Source organism: Melospiza melodia, chromosome Z (assembly GCF_035770615.1).
Source record: "Melospiza melodia melodia isolate bMelMel2 chromosome Z, bMelMel2.pri, whole genome shotgun sequence".
Classification (NCBI taxonomy): domain Eukaryota; kingdom Metazoa; phylum Chordata; class Aves; order Passeriformes; family Passerellidae; genus Melospiza; species Melospiza melodia.
Genome location: NC_086226.1, coordinates 16,877,877 through 16,893,683, shown reverse-complemented (window position 1 = coordinate 16,893,683; position 15,807 = coordinate 16,877,877). Strand labels below are relative to the sequence as shown.

The window sequence follows — 15,807 nt, the reverse complement described above, 5'->3', positions numbered from 1 at the left end:
TATCTAACTCCAAATGAAAAATCTCCATCACTTTATCTCCATCACATTGTTGCACGGGAAAAAAACCCAACAATCTCCACTAATTTGCCTACCTCAATAAAAAAATTCTACGAAGTTCAAGAGACTCAGAAACTAGAACAATTGTAACATATAATAACACCCTAATAATTCAATGACATTGTATTTAAGAAAAGCAAGTAATCCCATACATTCTGCCTCCCAAAGGGATTGAAAATGGTTCATTTCACATGCCCAGAACTCTCAGAACAATTTTTATGTGTTTTCAGGTAGTTTCAAATGATTTCAAAGAGTCATATGTGTGCATGGAAAAGACAAAAACATGTATTTCACAAAGATTTTAATGCAGATCATTCTGTTTTATGAGGAATAAAGTTTTGTAGAGTTTCATAGAGTAATTGGTACTTTCTATCTGGTGGCTCAGATTGGAAATGTGAAGGGTGTCATAGTGCCTTACTTGTTCTCGTTGCTGGCATCATATCGAGGCATAGGGTCAAAATCATTTCCATTTACATCAAAACTGGCTTGCGAATCCTGTATCCAACAGAAGAAAGAAAACCAGTTGCTAATTAATTAGCCATCTACTCCTGTGACCTATACATTCATTAGCAGGTTCCTACAAAAGAGTAAATAAGTTAACTTAATACTCCTGTCGTTTTATGGTGATTGTCTTTTAGGAAAGCATTATATATGGAAATTATATATCTTATTTTAATTTTGGAAAACACGTAAGGATAAAAAATGCTCTGAAAAAGTATAGGTCCAGCACGAGGGAAGAAATAGAAAATGGTGTTTCATTTAACCAGAAGACTACTTCTCTTCTAAAAATCTTTAGGAAGTTAAGAAAGTTCATTCTCAAAACTGAGATTTTGCTGAATGTTTTAAGATTCAAAAAATTATCTTCATGACTATGACTGAAATTTCAGACATTGTTTCAAGAAATAAGAATAATATAATTTTCTTAAGAATATTGTTATAAAATTACATCTTGGAAAGCAACACAAACTGCTTCCCCATTTCCTTGAGAGTATACCTGTTTCAAATATCTGCAAGATATCTGTCCTTTTGTTCCATATTTATCAGGGGTCTTAGAGCTAAAAAGAGTTCATAGGCTGCTGGTTTGTGTGGCTCTCATTAATTGATGCAGTGACATGTGGTGTGCTGACATGGCAAGCAGCAATTTTTAAACTCTTGTTTATTCAAAACCAGTTACACATCCACCTCAAATATTCCTATTTGCAGCCCCATCAGCTATAATCTGAGATACAGAACACATTTGTGATCAAACAAGCAAGGTGTATTGCTTGTGAATTTGGGGAATTCCTAGCTGGCATCAGGAAAGGGAGAGAGGAGCAGTAAGGATAGAAATTGTTGCTTTCAATTCAGTGGTAGGGCAGTACTGGAATGAGGTGACATGATATAATCCGAGTCATTCACTGAGGAGGTAAAATTTTATCTGCTTTATTTAAATAATATAAGATATTAAAATGAAAGATGTGTCATGTGATAGGACTAAGCATACATTGACAAATTAGGCAATTGCCCCCCAGTTGTTTTCACATCCTCCAAGCTGAGTTCCACATGTACCATAGGGAAGGATACATATGTAAATATGGCTAATTTAAAATAAGTGGCTTTAAACGTGGACACCATTGTGGTTTTTAATGGGTCGTTAAAGATGTTTTTGTCACAATCTCTTAATGCTCTATCAAGAAGTAAAGTTGCTGGCAAGAAGCCTTTGTTTAGGGCTCTTTAATAAGATCTACATTTGTAATGGGAATTAAGGTATGTGCATGCCTTGAACTGGTCATCTTCACCACTCCAGCTCAATCCAAATATATTTGCTTCTTTTATTACTCTGTGTAGAAGTACACCTTGCACACTTTATTTCAGGCAAATAATAAGGTCCTCACGGTTACATGCCTTCAACTAATGCCTACTTCCAAAAGATAGGAAAATCACTCCAGCAAAATGTGGACCTGATGCTCTGAACAGCTTCAAACTCTGACACCAAAACAGGAACTAACCCACTAGAGAAGAAGATTCTCCTTATGTTATCAGCTTCCAAGACAGATTAAATCAGTCACCTAAATATGGTGAACCACAAGCAAACAGAAATCTTGTTAGGCAAAATGGGACACAGAACATGGAAAACAATGGATGCAGCTCTATCACAAATTGTGAGGGGGCTCAGTAGAGTTAGAAGAGAGTTATTAGAAAGAATATTCTAGAACAGAATATTCTATACCTGTTCTTAACTCAGTGAATCATGAAAGGTCACATATTTTCCTTTCATATTGTTTCTAGCAATATGATAAACAGCTTTAAAAATTAATGCATGGAAGGATTACTGTAAAATTTCTGTCTTTGACAAAAGCTTCTGTCTCACTGACTAAATGTACTGGCCAAATATGGAATTCAGCTGTATGTGTTAGCTGAAAAGCAGTGTATTCCATTTCTAAGTTCTGAGAGTGTGAAGATGTTAAGTAAAAAAAATTGCAGAAGAGAAAAAAAAAAATCCAGTAATTGGTTCCAGTTCTTCAGAAATTCAGGACACAGCTACAAGAAGCATCGAGATATTAAATACATTCAGATGAAACACAGTCTTAACTAAAACAATGCATATTATCAAAACCTGTTTTCCTTCTACCCATTGGTATTAACATTTGAGGAAACACTTGCATGATTCTTCCCCCTTCCCTCCTCTTTTTCTCCATCTTTCTAGAAGCAGCAAATTATTTTTGAGTAATAACAAAGCAGGAAATCTGGGCTCCTGTGGACACTCACATAATTCTGCATCAAGTCTGGGTGGTTTCTTTCAATGCCGTCATCCAGGATGGTGACCACAACATTCTTTCCAGTGTAACCTCTCTTCCAAGCACCTACTATATTCATATCTGATTGGCAATGGTGGGTGTTGTCACTGCAGTGCTGGGGAAAGAAGAGGAGACAAAGATGTTGTATATCGGACGTTACTGAGCAGTGAGGGATTGAGATACTGTCCTACTGACATTAACATTACTATTTAAAATCATACATGAACATATTGATTTGAATAGGAACTATACAACATCAACACCTTTATTTAGAGAGAAAACAATTTTAAAAAATGCAAATTGTACAAAAACTGCTAGTCCCGCTTATTTCTCTTTCTGATTACTCTTCATGCTAAGCAATACAAAAGGAAGCATTCAGCTGTACTGAATTTGAAATATTTGATTTTTTTTTTTCAAAAAACTAAACCATATGTGGATAAAAGTAGACAAATGCCTGTATGAAATGCTAATGGAAAAAAAGAACCACCTTGCCTTTTAGAGCTTATATGCTGGTACAATTTCCTGACAGAATGTTTGGAAACCAATCAAGATTCATTTCTATCTACAAAAGAAGGCTTTTGGCATGTTTTGTGCAGTATCAGCAGGAGATGAGCCACAGTTAAGAACCTGTAATGAAAACACCACCCTGAAAAACTTGCATCTTGGGGGGTTGGATGAATTGTAGATAGTGCTGATTGACAGCAGCCTGGGGTACAGCTTTCAGAGCAACCAAGTCCAGTATCATGGAGGAAGAGTTTAGCGTACATTAAAGCTGAAAGCCTCTTCCTAGACACAAATGCACCCAGTTCATGTGAAGAAATCTGGCTTGCCATGGCAATGAGACATGACCCTCAGGTATTTGTAATGCCCCATTAGCCACTCTCTAATCCACACGCAGAGCCCTCCCCTGTGAAATTAGTTCAATGAGCCTCTCTCATGAGTACTGCCTTCCTGCAGCTCTGCCAGGCTCAGACAGAGCAATAGGCAAAAACAGAAAAAAGAGGGGCTACAGGAAAGAATAAAAGTAAAGCGTGGGAGGAAGAAAAAAGAAATTAAAGAAGAAATTTGTATTATAACAAATGATGGCTGTAGAGCCACCAGTGGCTGTAGAACATGCTCCACCTCATTCCCTGTGTCTCCACCTCATGTCCCCACTTCAGACTCTCGTCTTGTCACTCTACTGCTTCTATGGAGTAAATAGATTTGGAGGGTGTACTCCACCTTGACTTAGTCTTCTCCAGTCACCAAACTTTCTCAGTCTCCATTAGCAAACCTATGTGCAAACTGATTCTATTAAATAATATTTTTCCTCCTCTTTCTTTTTCTCCATTTTACCACCCAAATTAGAAGATTTAAGAGTGGTCATTTGTTATTACTAGAGCAAGGTTATATTATTATACATAGTATAAAGTCTCTCTCAGGGTTTTTCCATTGTGCCCACAAATATGTGTCTCTCTCTGTCTATCCATCCCCACACAAAGGACTTCAGGGACCAGTTCCAAGGAATGTGTAGCTTTTGTTCTCTGTATTGCTTGGAAATGCTCATACTGCTGGCTTTATGAAATTAATTACAGCGTAAACTTGCTGTCTGAGTGTAATAGTTGTACACACGAGGATTTCTAATGTACAAACAAGATGGTTAAACAAATTTAATGTTTCTAGGTACATCTGTCTTTTTCAAAATGTTATTAAATTAAGTATCAGAAAATACCTGCCAAAGTTTTTAATATCATCCCTGCCATGTTCTGATGTGAAGACAAAGAGACAGGAAGATGGAACTACCAGCCTTTGGCCACAGGGTGAGCTACAACAGCCAATCAGGATTCCTGGCTCTAGCCTCCAGTCAGATTTACTGGACCATTACACTATGCCTTTATCCCCATTTCTGGAATGCCAAATGACCCTCAACTGCTTTGCTTAATGTCTTGTCCTCTCTTCCTAAGGGATGAGCTTGTTATTTTGCTTTCATGCCAGCTAAACCACACAGGCTGAGCAAGCATATGGGTATTTTAATCCCCATTCCTTTGCAAGCTCTTTGGACTTCTGCCAGAAGGTCACCAGTACTTCCCTTAATGAGTCCATTGCCCTCACTTGTCTTACTTGAATATTTTCTTTGGTGGTGGTGACTTTGCAAAGGGGCCTTTGCTACATGCATGGAGACAGCCATGAAAGACGTCTTGCCTTACTGTGTGCTCTGATGGTTCTCTCAAGAGACACACGAGGTCAAATTGATTAAGGAAGGGTAAAGCAGTTGTAACTGTGAGCCCACTTCTAACTTTAGCACACAGCTTATGTTAACATAGGAATGTTAATACAAAATGTAAAGGCAATAAAGAAGCATCCAAATGGGAGTCATTCAAAACAGATGAAGAGTTCAGTTATTATCATTACAAAAAAAAACCAACTTCTCTTTTCCTATTTAGAAGAGCATCTGGGTTTTTTCACTTCTACTCCCTACTGTTTTTTCTTCTATTCAATTATTTATTTATGCATTTTTTAATCTCTGCCCTGTTTCTAGCCTTTATTTCTCTTTCAATACTGTCTTTTACTGAAGAACCAGTTTTGTTTAATTCAACATCTGATCCAAGATTTCTGTATTTTAATCACAAATTAGACTTTCCCTCATATTTGTGTCTGTATTTCTCCAGATAAATCAGAATGGGCATTTTCCTCTTGGAGCAGTCTGATTGGTCTTTAATCAAGAACACTTTGAATCTGAGAGTGGAATTACTCCTCAAGTACTGTCTTTTATGGTATATGGTACAGATATGCCACTCCACATACCACAACATCTAATACGCCAGCTATTACTTGGCTTCACTTGCACTCTTTTCTGTCCCCGTAGACTGATTTTGGCTGAGATAGAGTTAATTCTCTTCACAGTTAGGCTAGCATAGGGCTGTTTAGGGTTTGTGATGAACAGAGCTGGGATAAAACAGGGATGTTTTTGTAAATGCTTAGAAGTGGTTACCAGAGCCAAAGCCTTTTTTTCTCTTCACATCACTCTCTCAGTGAGGAGGCAGGGGGTGGACAAGAAGGTGGGTGAGGTCACAGCTGGGACACAGGTGACCTCAACTGACCATATCATAAGATGTCATGCTCACTACTTAGAGCTGGGGAGGGGGAGGATGAAGGGGAAAATGTTCCAAGTTATGGCATTTGCCTTCCCAAGTAATTTTTACACAATGGAGCCCTGCTTCCTGAAGATGTTTGAAAACCTGGGAAGTGGTGAATGAATTCCCTTGTCTGTTTTGCTATTGTGTGCAGATTTTGCTTTTCCTATTAAGCTCTTTTTATCTCAATGCATATATTTTCTTGCTTTTACCCTTCTCATTTCTCTCCCTGATCCCACTGTTGGGGGAGTGAATAAGCAGCTGTGTGGTGCTTAGCTGCTGGATTGGGTAAAAATTCCTCTTTCCTTCAAAAAACACTTCCTGCAAGGAAATTTCCTTAAATTTTCTTTAAGCACCTGCTGCTTCTCTACCACCAATCCAAATTACATTGTCAGGTTGCTAGCAGAGGGCTGGTTTTAATTAATTTGGAAGCAGTTTTTCAATTTATGGTGTTACGCAAATAAAGAACTACTAAACATCTGTCATGAAAATAAGTGTTCCATGATCCAGAGTGACTGAATTTTGTATCAAATGAGCAAATACTGGTTTACTTTCAATCAATTTTCCATATTCTTTCTTGTTAAAATTTTACTTGAATAAGAATTTTGTTAGGATAAAAACATTTTTTGCGATGATCATGTACAAATACAGTGGTTGCAAGCTTTTACTAGATCTGTCAATCTTTGAACTGTTGTTTTCTGAATTTTAAAGTTAACAGTATAAAATAGACTATTCTACTGTATTTTCTACCTCTTGAAATCAGCACTACTTCAACATGCATTGCTTTCATCCATAGCCTGGAGAATATCACCAAAAGGAATAAACAAACTCTTGCCCCATTATTTAGAGTTATTTCACTAAGATTTTAAAGATTTTACTAAGATTTTAAAAGGGCATTCAAAGCATGATGTTTTTCTTTGGAATGTTAAATTTGAAAATGCTAATGATACAACCAATGGTATTTCATAACAACTATGTACAAGGTGGAAAAACCTCTGAAGTACACATAGAAGAAGGGGGAATATTGTATGAAAAATTTCAAATATTGAACTTTTCCCATACTTGAAATTCAATACTTATGACCATAAAAAGACAAAATATATCTTGTTCTAGATATATCTTTGATACCTTTGGACAGACATTTTGGGAGCCTGCCTTTTCACAATTAACAAATAGACATAACTTTAGAAAGGTTTTCTGAAGTTTGCATGTTGCAGTCAGTATAAGACATGGGCATGGATTCTCATGCTTTGTCTTAGGAAATGTGGGGGTGTATTCTATTCCTATCTGATGGAGCAGTTATCTTCTGTTAATTAGGCAGTTTTCTTTTTCTCTTCCACAAGCCATCCTCCCTCAGGGGAGATATCTTCTGTTCATGGGCCACTGAGTGTCACTCTATGACTGATAAAATTACATCATCCCATTGAGAGAAACTCCCAGGGGCAGGAGCCAAGCATTCCTACCTGGATATAATCAGAGATCTGGAATACCACAGACAACCTTTTCCACTGGATTCCCAGAGAAGCAGTTGTCGTCTCCAGTGGATCTTCAGAGGAAGACTACACTCTTCTACAGGATCACTGCTCCAACAGAACCACATCTGCTACTCCAGGAGGACTGCAGCCACCATTTAATCAGACTGCTACCAACACCCTGACCCACAGGATGTCAGGTTATATTCTGACTCTGTCAGCGTTGTTTCGTAATACTACATTTTTATTTTATTATTATTTCCTTCCCTAATAAAGAACTGTTATTCCTGCTCCCATACCTTTGCATGAGAGCCCCCTTAATTTCAAAATTATAACAATTTGGAGGAGGGGATTTGCATTTTCTGTTTCAGGGGAGGCTCCTGCCTTCCTTAACTGACACCTGTCTTTTCAAACCAAGACACACTTATTTTGTGAAATGTCTGTAAAAACTACCTTATGATGATTATCTGAATGTGTTGGCTGCACTAATTTTTGTAGTTGGAGTCTTGGTATGTCCATTTAGAGATCAGGAACAAAACTGAACAGTTAACTGAAGAATCAAGAACATGTCAATTATTAAAATATTTTGGAATTACAAAGATTAAAATCAAATTACAACTGTAAAATTCTGTTCTGTCTTGCTTAGCAATGCCTATTCGTCTACAAAACCAGGATAGAAACAGAAGTTTCTAATTCTGTGACATACAGTCATGACTTCATGCCTTCACTTGCACTGGTTTCTTGCAGTTTTTGAGTTACAAGGAGTTCTTAGGCAAGACCCAGTCCTTATCTATGGGGATATAAAGAAACACAACATGATAATCAGAGTGACCAATTGTGAGTTTGACAAGCCCCAGCTCTCATTTAGTGTTAGAATACCTATACTTCTGATCATGGGAAAGCTCTGAAATACTAGATCCCAGTTAGGGATTAGGAAAGATAGATTCTGGGTATTGAGAAGAACAACAGCAGCAACAACAACAAAGTCTGGTTTCCTTAGAGTCATAGTGAAATGGTCTTTGACACATATAGAAACAAAAATACTACAGTCATGTTCTCTGCATCAGAGGGTTTGTCAGCTACTAAGCTGCAAGCGTGGAGAAGACAGAAACTGCACAAGATTGCTCGTAGAGGAAGGACAGTCAAGGACCTATGGCTTGACCTCGAGCAACACAAGCAGAGAGAAAGGGAGCACACAGGGCTGATTCTGACATTCTGTGCAGTTAAAGAAATTACTCTCTCCCTCTTCTGTGAAGGGAATGTAATTTGGGGCATTTGGCACTCCTAGCTTGGGTCCAGGCAAATGCACAGGCAGCAAAGGTCATATGCTTTTTAACAGAGGGGACATCCTAACACTACATTCAACTTTCTGAGGTATGGATTTGTGCAGTGTTTTAAGTTAAAACTTGCCAATTATTCTCTCTTTTCCTGGAAAAAAAAATATTATGCTTTTCAGGTGATCCAATTTTAAAGGGGAATCAAAGAAGCAAGCAAGGTAATAATCAAGACAGTTGGAAAGCTAGGGTCCTTATTAAAATGGGCATAAGATATGTGATCTACTGAAATGACTTTTTGGCTTCTCCAAAAAGCCAAGAGTATGCACTTGAAAGCTACATTTTCTAAACAGACTATTAAAATAATGTTACTTTTTAAAAAGTAGTTCTCACTTTTTAAAATTATTTTATCACAAAAAAAAAAAAAAATAAAGATGATCAATGAGGAATTTTTAGAAGGAGGAACACTTGCAGATCTCTATTTTTCTCAGGCATAATCTGATATTTAGTGCATAACAAAAAGCACTTGATAACTGTATACAAAAGGTATTTCCTTCTGAGTTACATCTTTAAATAATTTCTGATTGTTGCTGCACTCTATATGTTTAAGATCTAGCAGGAGCAGGCAGATAATACAGAGCCTGATTAATCTCAAATACAAGATTCTTTTGCATGAAGTATCATCCAACTTCTGGAGTCATACTTTGCTGAATTGCTACTCTTTAAAATGTGTACCTGTAGCAAGAGAAATATTTCAACACCGCATGATATTAAATATTTAATTCCAATTTATTGCTAATGCAGCTTCAGAGGGTTCAGTTAATTTACTTTAGAGATGAATTTGGTTCTTAAACTTACTGATTCATGAACAAAGAATACACTTAGAGGCCAACAAAACAATCACAGACATGCATTATTTTTTGCCTCTTTAAGCAATGAAGAAGAACAGAAAATCAATATGGAAGGGCTTCTCACTTCATAAGAGTATTTCATGACTACAGAGAGAAAAGAATAACTTACAAACCTACATATAAGGGTTTTCACAGTGAAAAATATATGTTTAAATGTTTGGGGAGTTTTTTTGGGGCTGATCAAACTGCTATTCTTAACAAAAACAGAATAATTCATAACATGTTAAATTTGTGTTCAAGACAAGTCCATCACTTTTTCATCACTGGCACTTTTTAAAAGCAATATTTGTGGTTTTTTTCTGTAAACTGTGCGCTGGCTTAAAGAAGAACTAATTTAGGGAAGCCCTTTATGTCCATTTCACACAGGCTGATGACAGTGCACTCTTTTTAGGGGTGGGAAGCTCCCCTGCTTCTAGGACTTCAGACAGCAAAGTTTCTCTCCCAGCTGCAACTGCCTCTAACATCACCTCCTCTGACATGAGCCATAACCTGTGTCTCCAACAGGACATCTGCCTCTAGTCCCATTTCTTTCCCATGTGGTGGCAACAGGAGAGATTCCTTCCAGGCTGAGAAAGAAAAGCAGCTAAAAATGCTTTGTGGTTATTGTGCATGTACTGCCACCTCCACTAAGAGGCAAATATGAAAAGTTTCTTTTAAAAACTTTTTTAAACCACTTTGAAAGGTTCACTACAACATAATAATGATAACAACAACAGTGATGATAATAAACAGCATATTAGACCTAGTGCACCTTGTATGTCCTTGCATCACTGCTCATGTGTCAAAGATCATATGCTGACACATAAAGGTATGTGTCAGTGTATGGACTCTCCCTGAGAAGCACTGGGAGAAATATAAGAACAGCATGCAGAACATTTTGGGCAGAGAGTGAGAAAAAAATAAACAATTTCCTGTGGTTACTGCCAAAAAATGCCAGAAGGAAAGAAGCAGGCACTGAAAGGTATGTATGTGGCAATCTTTTCTCAAGAACACTGCACAATGACTTACTGCTGCTGCTCCTGTTGATACCATCAATACCATATAAATAGCCTAGTTAGCATGAAAATGCATTTTTCCTTGTCCAAAGTCTTGAAAGTATGGAACTTCTTTTACTAATTAGAGAGAGTATGTGGGAAGAACAGCCTCAGCAGTGCACCACCAAGCCTGGGGATTCAGTATTCATGAAGGACAAATGAGTCCTCAGAGAGACAATGCTTTCCATTTTACGTGGCCTTTGACTCATTTTTTATTTCACCCCTCCTAAATCACAAAAAAGAAAGAAAAATATGGCAGTTTTACAGAAAGTCCAAAAATGCTTTTTTATTTATGCATCAGTTCATGCAGTTGCAGTTCTCTAGTAGGAACAAATTTCTCTCTCTCTCTTCAAGCTAGACTGGATATTTTCATTATTTCTAAGAAAACAATTAGAGAGATGGCAAAGATTGCTTTAAAATAGTTTTCATAAATTTCTAAAGATTCTTGCACACAACTAAAGACACACTTCACAATTTACTTTTTAGGATGTTTTCAAGTGAAAGACCATTAGTTCTACATCCATTTGTTACAGAGCTTGGAAGAGGAAGGTGGTTTTATTTAGACCTCGAGTAAACATATATTACAGAATTGCAATAACTGCATGGAAAGAAGGCCCTGAGCAGATGGCTTCAATTAAGCACTAACCTTCCAAGAGACTGACTGAGTGGGAGGAGCCTGGGGCTTACACAAATACACTTCCTTCTCTTTCCCTCTTTTTTCATTTTACAGTGAAAAAGGAAGAGTGGTGCTTAAGAAGAATATACTATTTTGGGACGCTGGGGGTAGACAGGGAACTGATATGGGCTGGACCAGGAAACTTTTTTTGTTAAGAATGTTATGAACTTGCAGGACTAAGAGGACTTGCAAGGAAAAAGATGAAGAGATGTTGACTCTGAATAGTTGTATGCAACTTTTAAGGACTCTTGCAATGCTGCAGCCCTTTTTTCTCTATTTTATGTTGTGGTCTGATTGTGCCTCTGATCCATGAAGCAATACCCTGCTGACATCTGGTCTCAATGGGATGTCCTGGAGGAGGAGAAGGAGGGACAGAGGGACAATGAGAGGGAGGGATGTGAGACAACAGGACATGTTCAGGAGGCTGAAGGAAAGATACCTGTCCTATTCTTTCTCAAGGAACAAAAGCAGGTAGGAAATACAGGGCATTTTTAGGTCAGAATATGAAGAGAACCCCATATTCCACTACTACAAATGGAGAATGCATGTGTTGTTTCTCAGGCTGAAACTGTTTCACAGTGCATTCAGTACAGGAACAAACATCTATGCTACTTGATACCTAGCATACTTTTCTCTAAGAACCACAGCCATCAGGTTATTGTAGCCTTGGTCCATTATTTGTTCAGGTATATCAGAGGAGACTATAGCTTGCCAGAGGACAAACTTTAGGATCATGAAAACACTCCCTTGAGACACAAGTGCAGACATCACTTCATGCCCTCCTTAGACAGCCTTATAAAAGCGTTTCATCTAACACTGGAAATGCGCGCTGTGAAAATTCATTAATGGTAGAGGTTAAGACTAAGATGGATGGCTGCTAATTTAGCTTGCCTACAGGGAAGTAAATGCTGTAGGCATCAACAGGCTTTTCACCATTTGAGCGTGCTAGGGTTGATGAATGCAAGGCCCTCTGTGTAGTATAAGTGAAACCTGGGAAGATAAGGCAAAACCACTAGAGAGGGTGGATAGTTATAATTTGCAGTTGAGATCATCAGGTGTAAATGAGAGAACTAGCCCAGAGAAGGGAGGCCTGGGAAGGAAAAGGAGGCCTGGGAAGTAAAAGGAAAGATTATTCAAGAACATCAACAAAAACCCAACTAAGAAACACCAAAAAGTTTTGCATATGATAAAGAAGTATCACACAATTATTCTTGTAATTGTCTCAGGAAATTTGACTCAGATGATCAAATTTTGCAATGTTGAGCAAGGTTACTCCAGAGATTTATGACATAACTGTGCAAGAAAGACTGTGCAAAATAAGACAATGAATGTAAAAACATTGTCAGAATTGCAAAGAATCTTACAGAAATCTCAGCACAGTGTCAGGATTCTAGCTAACTCAGAAAATACAAATATTGGGAAAGGTTCTGGAGAACTCCAGTGTATTTGAAAACACTATTTTTATGGAGAACTGGATGCAAACAAATGTCTATTGAGCTTTAAGGGTCTTGGGGAGCTGCTGCTAATCTAAATCCGGACTTTAGCATTAAAGACACATAGATACCATTGATCTCAGCAGTGCTATGAAGGAACTTCTCCCAGCTGCAAACAAAGTGATTGAATATATGGAACTAATCTGAGAACACAGTTTTAAACTAATATTACAGGAATGTATTCCTTTAGATGGAGAAAATATACAACCTCAGTGTATGCACCTTTTATTTGTATCAAATATAATTTGTCTAACAACAAATGGAGGAAAATACTATTGGCTTATACTATACATAATGCAGTCTTTGCACTGAAATGATATCCATTCATGATAAGTTTCAGAATTTGCAGGTATCTTTGCAAGTCCAGGAAGTCTGCAGAGAAAACACTCAAAGAAAGAACTAAAGAAAGCTATGATTAGAGCATCATCAGAAGGAAAAAATATATACAATCATAAATAAACTAAAGGTATGAGTTTAATTTTATGATTGCTGACAATTTCTCTGTGTCCATCACTTTTTCTTGCACTACTGCTATTAAATATTCTCTGTACTTTTTATAACACTTTCTGCATTCTCCCTTGTCTCTCCTACCATCATTATCTTCTATGATTCCTGTCAGTTACCTTTTATACCTTACACTACTTTCAAATCTGAGCTGTAAATGGATCATCTTTTCCCTCTTGTTTCTGCTACAAAGAGTCTGCTGTTTACCTGCACAGATGATTTTAAAATGAATGAGCAAAAATATGTTACAAAGTTAGAAAGGTTCTTCCAAGTAAAAGGGGGGATTATCAGGGAAATACAATGTACCTCCAGTAAACTACATTTTTTCCATGTTCTACCATGAAAACAACCATTCTACACAAATGTTTTTTTCTCCCTTAAAAACTGTAGTGAGGTGTTTGGGTCCATTAGAGATATGGCATGAATCTGTAGGCACTTAACATATCCACTCATAAGGAAGCTAGCAGAAGATTTGGAGTATCAGTTTGTACTTTGAATCCATTATGACTCCTTAACATACAGTTTGTTCAAGGAAACATTACTTAGCATTACAATTACAATTTACAATTGCTGAGAATTACAATTACATTGGAATTACTAAGCCTCAAATCTTAAGAGGCTCCACTGTTTACTTGTAGCTCAGGAAAGTTGAAACAGTGTTCTTATACAGCACACTCAAATCTGATGACAGAAAAGTTAGTGGGGCAGAAAGTACAGAGAGCAACAGACACAGTCATCTGGATCACTTATGAAGGTGAACCTACTTAAGCAGAGTGTTTATAATATAGTTTTCTATAAAATCATGCAAAAAATTATGCCTATAGCAAGGGTTAAAATGCGAATCTACAGAAAACCAGCAATAGTTAAAAGGATTTAAGATCCTTTTAGGATCTTAAGGTAGACAGTCATCTGCAGCTTCAAAAAGATGCTCTATGAAGCTACATATTATTCTTTGATAGGTAAAGCAGTGGAATAGCAAAAAGTGGGTAAAGACGTTTTTCTTAATGACAGTAGTGATGCTATTTTTGGAACAATGCATGCATGTGCCCAGTATTGAAGTTTTACAGGATATGTTACTGGAGAATGAACACAGAGTTGTTGCTTGTTTTCTTGATACTTCTTGTCTGAAATAAGTAGTGTAAACACAACTTACAGTGATTCTTAACAAGTTAAAGAACCTATTTTATCTGAGAAGGTCAAGACATGACTTGACTGCATCATGCAAATAACTCAAAACAATTATATTTTTGAAGAGGGAATATTTATTTAATCTAGTAAAGAATGGCCTAACAAGGTTAGTACATACCAAGATAAACATGCAACTAAGATTTGTAAGATTTTTAATCATCAAGAAAAGGCTTAATCAAACTAAAGGAGAATTAACCAAAGGAGTTGAGATCCTGATGCTGATTTCTGTGAGACTAATGTAGCTCAATGTCAGGAACTCCTCTGAAGCCTCAGTAAGAAGTATGATATGGGAGAACTAAGCTTTTTTTCTGCTATTTAACTACCTTCAAATAATTTGAGAGGAATATTCAGTTTATGCAGTTGGGTGTGGGCTTAAATATGAGCATATCATGAATAATTCCACTCTGAATACACAAAGAAACATTAATTACTGTGACTAAATCTCAATCAGATATGCTAAGCAAGAATGTCAAAAGTCAAATAGATGATTTTAAAGGTCATCTAGTCAAACTGTACTGCAGTGAGCAGGAATCCATTCATCGTGCCTTCGGAGAGGCAGCACGCCACTCAAATGCACCTGTCAGTTCACAGATGAGTAGCTGTGGGGATCTAAGTACAGAATTGACATGAGACATCCAAATGAGCTGATTTGTACTTTTCCCCCTTTGGACATCTTGCAGGAATGAGGGCTACAGCCAAGCCGAGATGTGTGGCTAAGGTCATGATGGCCTGCCGATGGAGTGTTGGGTTATCAGATGGAGAATGACCCCTAATGCTGCCACCAGCCAGTGGGGAGAGTGATTGATGCTAAATCATCATCTGTCCTCCTCCACCTTTGCACAAGACCCATAGTCTGTAATCTCTGAGCTACTGTGGACATCTCCTTTACATATAAAGTGGCTGCCCATCACCACCATTTATGATGTAAATTACAGGATATGCAGTCTCACCTTCACTATTGCAGAAAGTGTACATTGGCATTTGAAATCCTGTAGGGCAGAGGATGAGAATACAATCAACTCTGCAGATAAGTAAATGGGCTTGCTCATCTCCCAAGAGCAGGAGCACCTCTTTGGCTGAGTTCTGCACCTCCAACTGAGTTGGAATAGACTCAGGAATACTTATACATAGGACTGTATATATAGTACATGTACAAAGTACAGTTTGCAGGTCTAGTGAATTTATCACCAGTAATCTAAAAGAATCTATAATTTGTTGCTCCAATAAACTGCACTATTGGTGACTCTATGTTTGTGAAAGTTCCTATTGAAGTCCAGCAGACTTACAGCCCTGCAATAACTGATTTCA

At 37.4% G+C, this 15,807-nt stretch overlaps 1 protein-coding gene across 6 annotated transcripts in view; it reads right to left on the bottom strand.

Annotated features, from left to right (window-relative positions):
• The window catches only part of PCSK5 (proprotein convertase subtilisin/kexin type 5), a 226,999-nt gene that overhangs the window by 153,322 nt on the left and 57,870 nt on the right, over positions 1 to 15,807 (bottom strand). For all 6 annotated transcript variants that reach the window (XM_063181529.1, XM_063181528.1, XM_063181530.1 and 3 more), the window contains exons 4-5: positions 2,806 to 2,949; positions 476 to 552 (exon numbers count right to left, since the gene is read on the bottom strand). In XM_063181529.1, the coding sequence (XP_063037599.1) occupies positions 476 to 552; positions 2,806 to 2,949 (221 nt within the window). The remainder of the gene's footprint in view (positions 1 to 475; positions 553 to 2,805; positions 2,950 to 15,807) is intronic.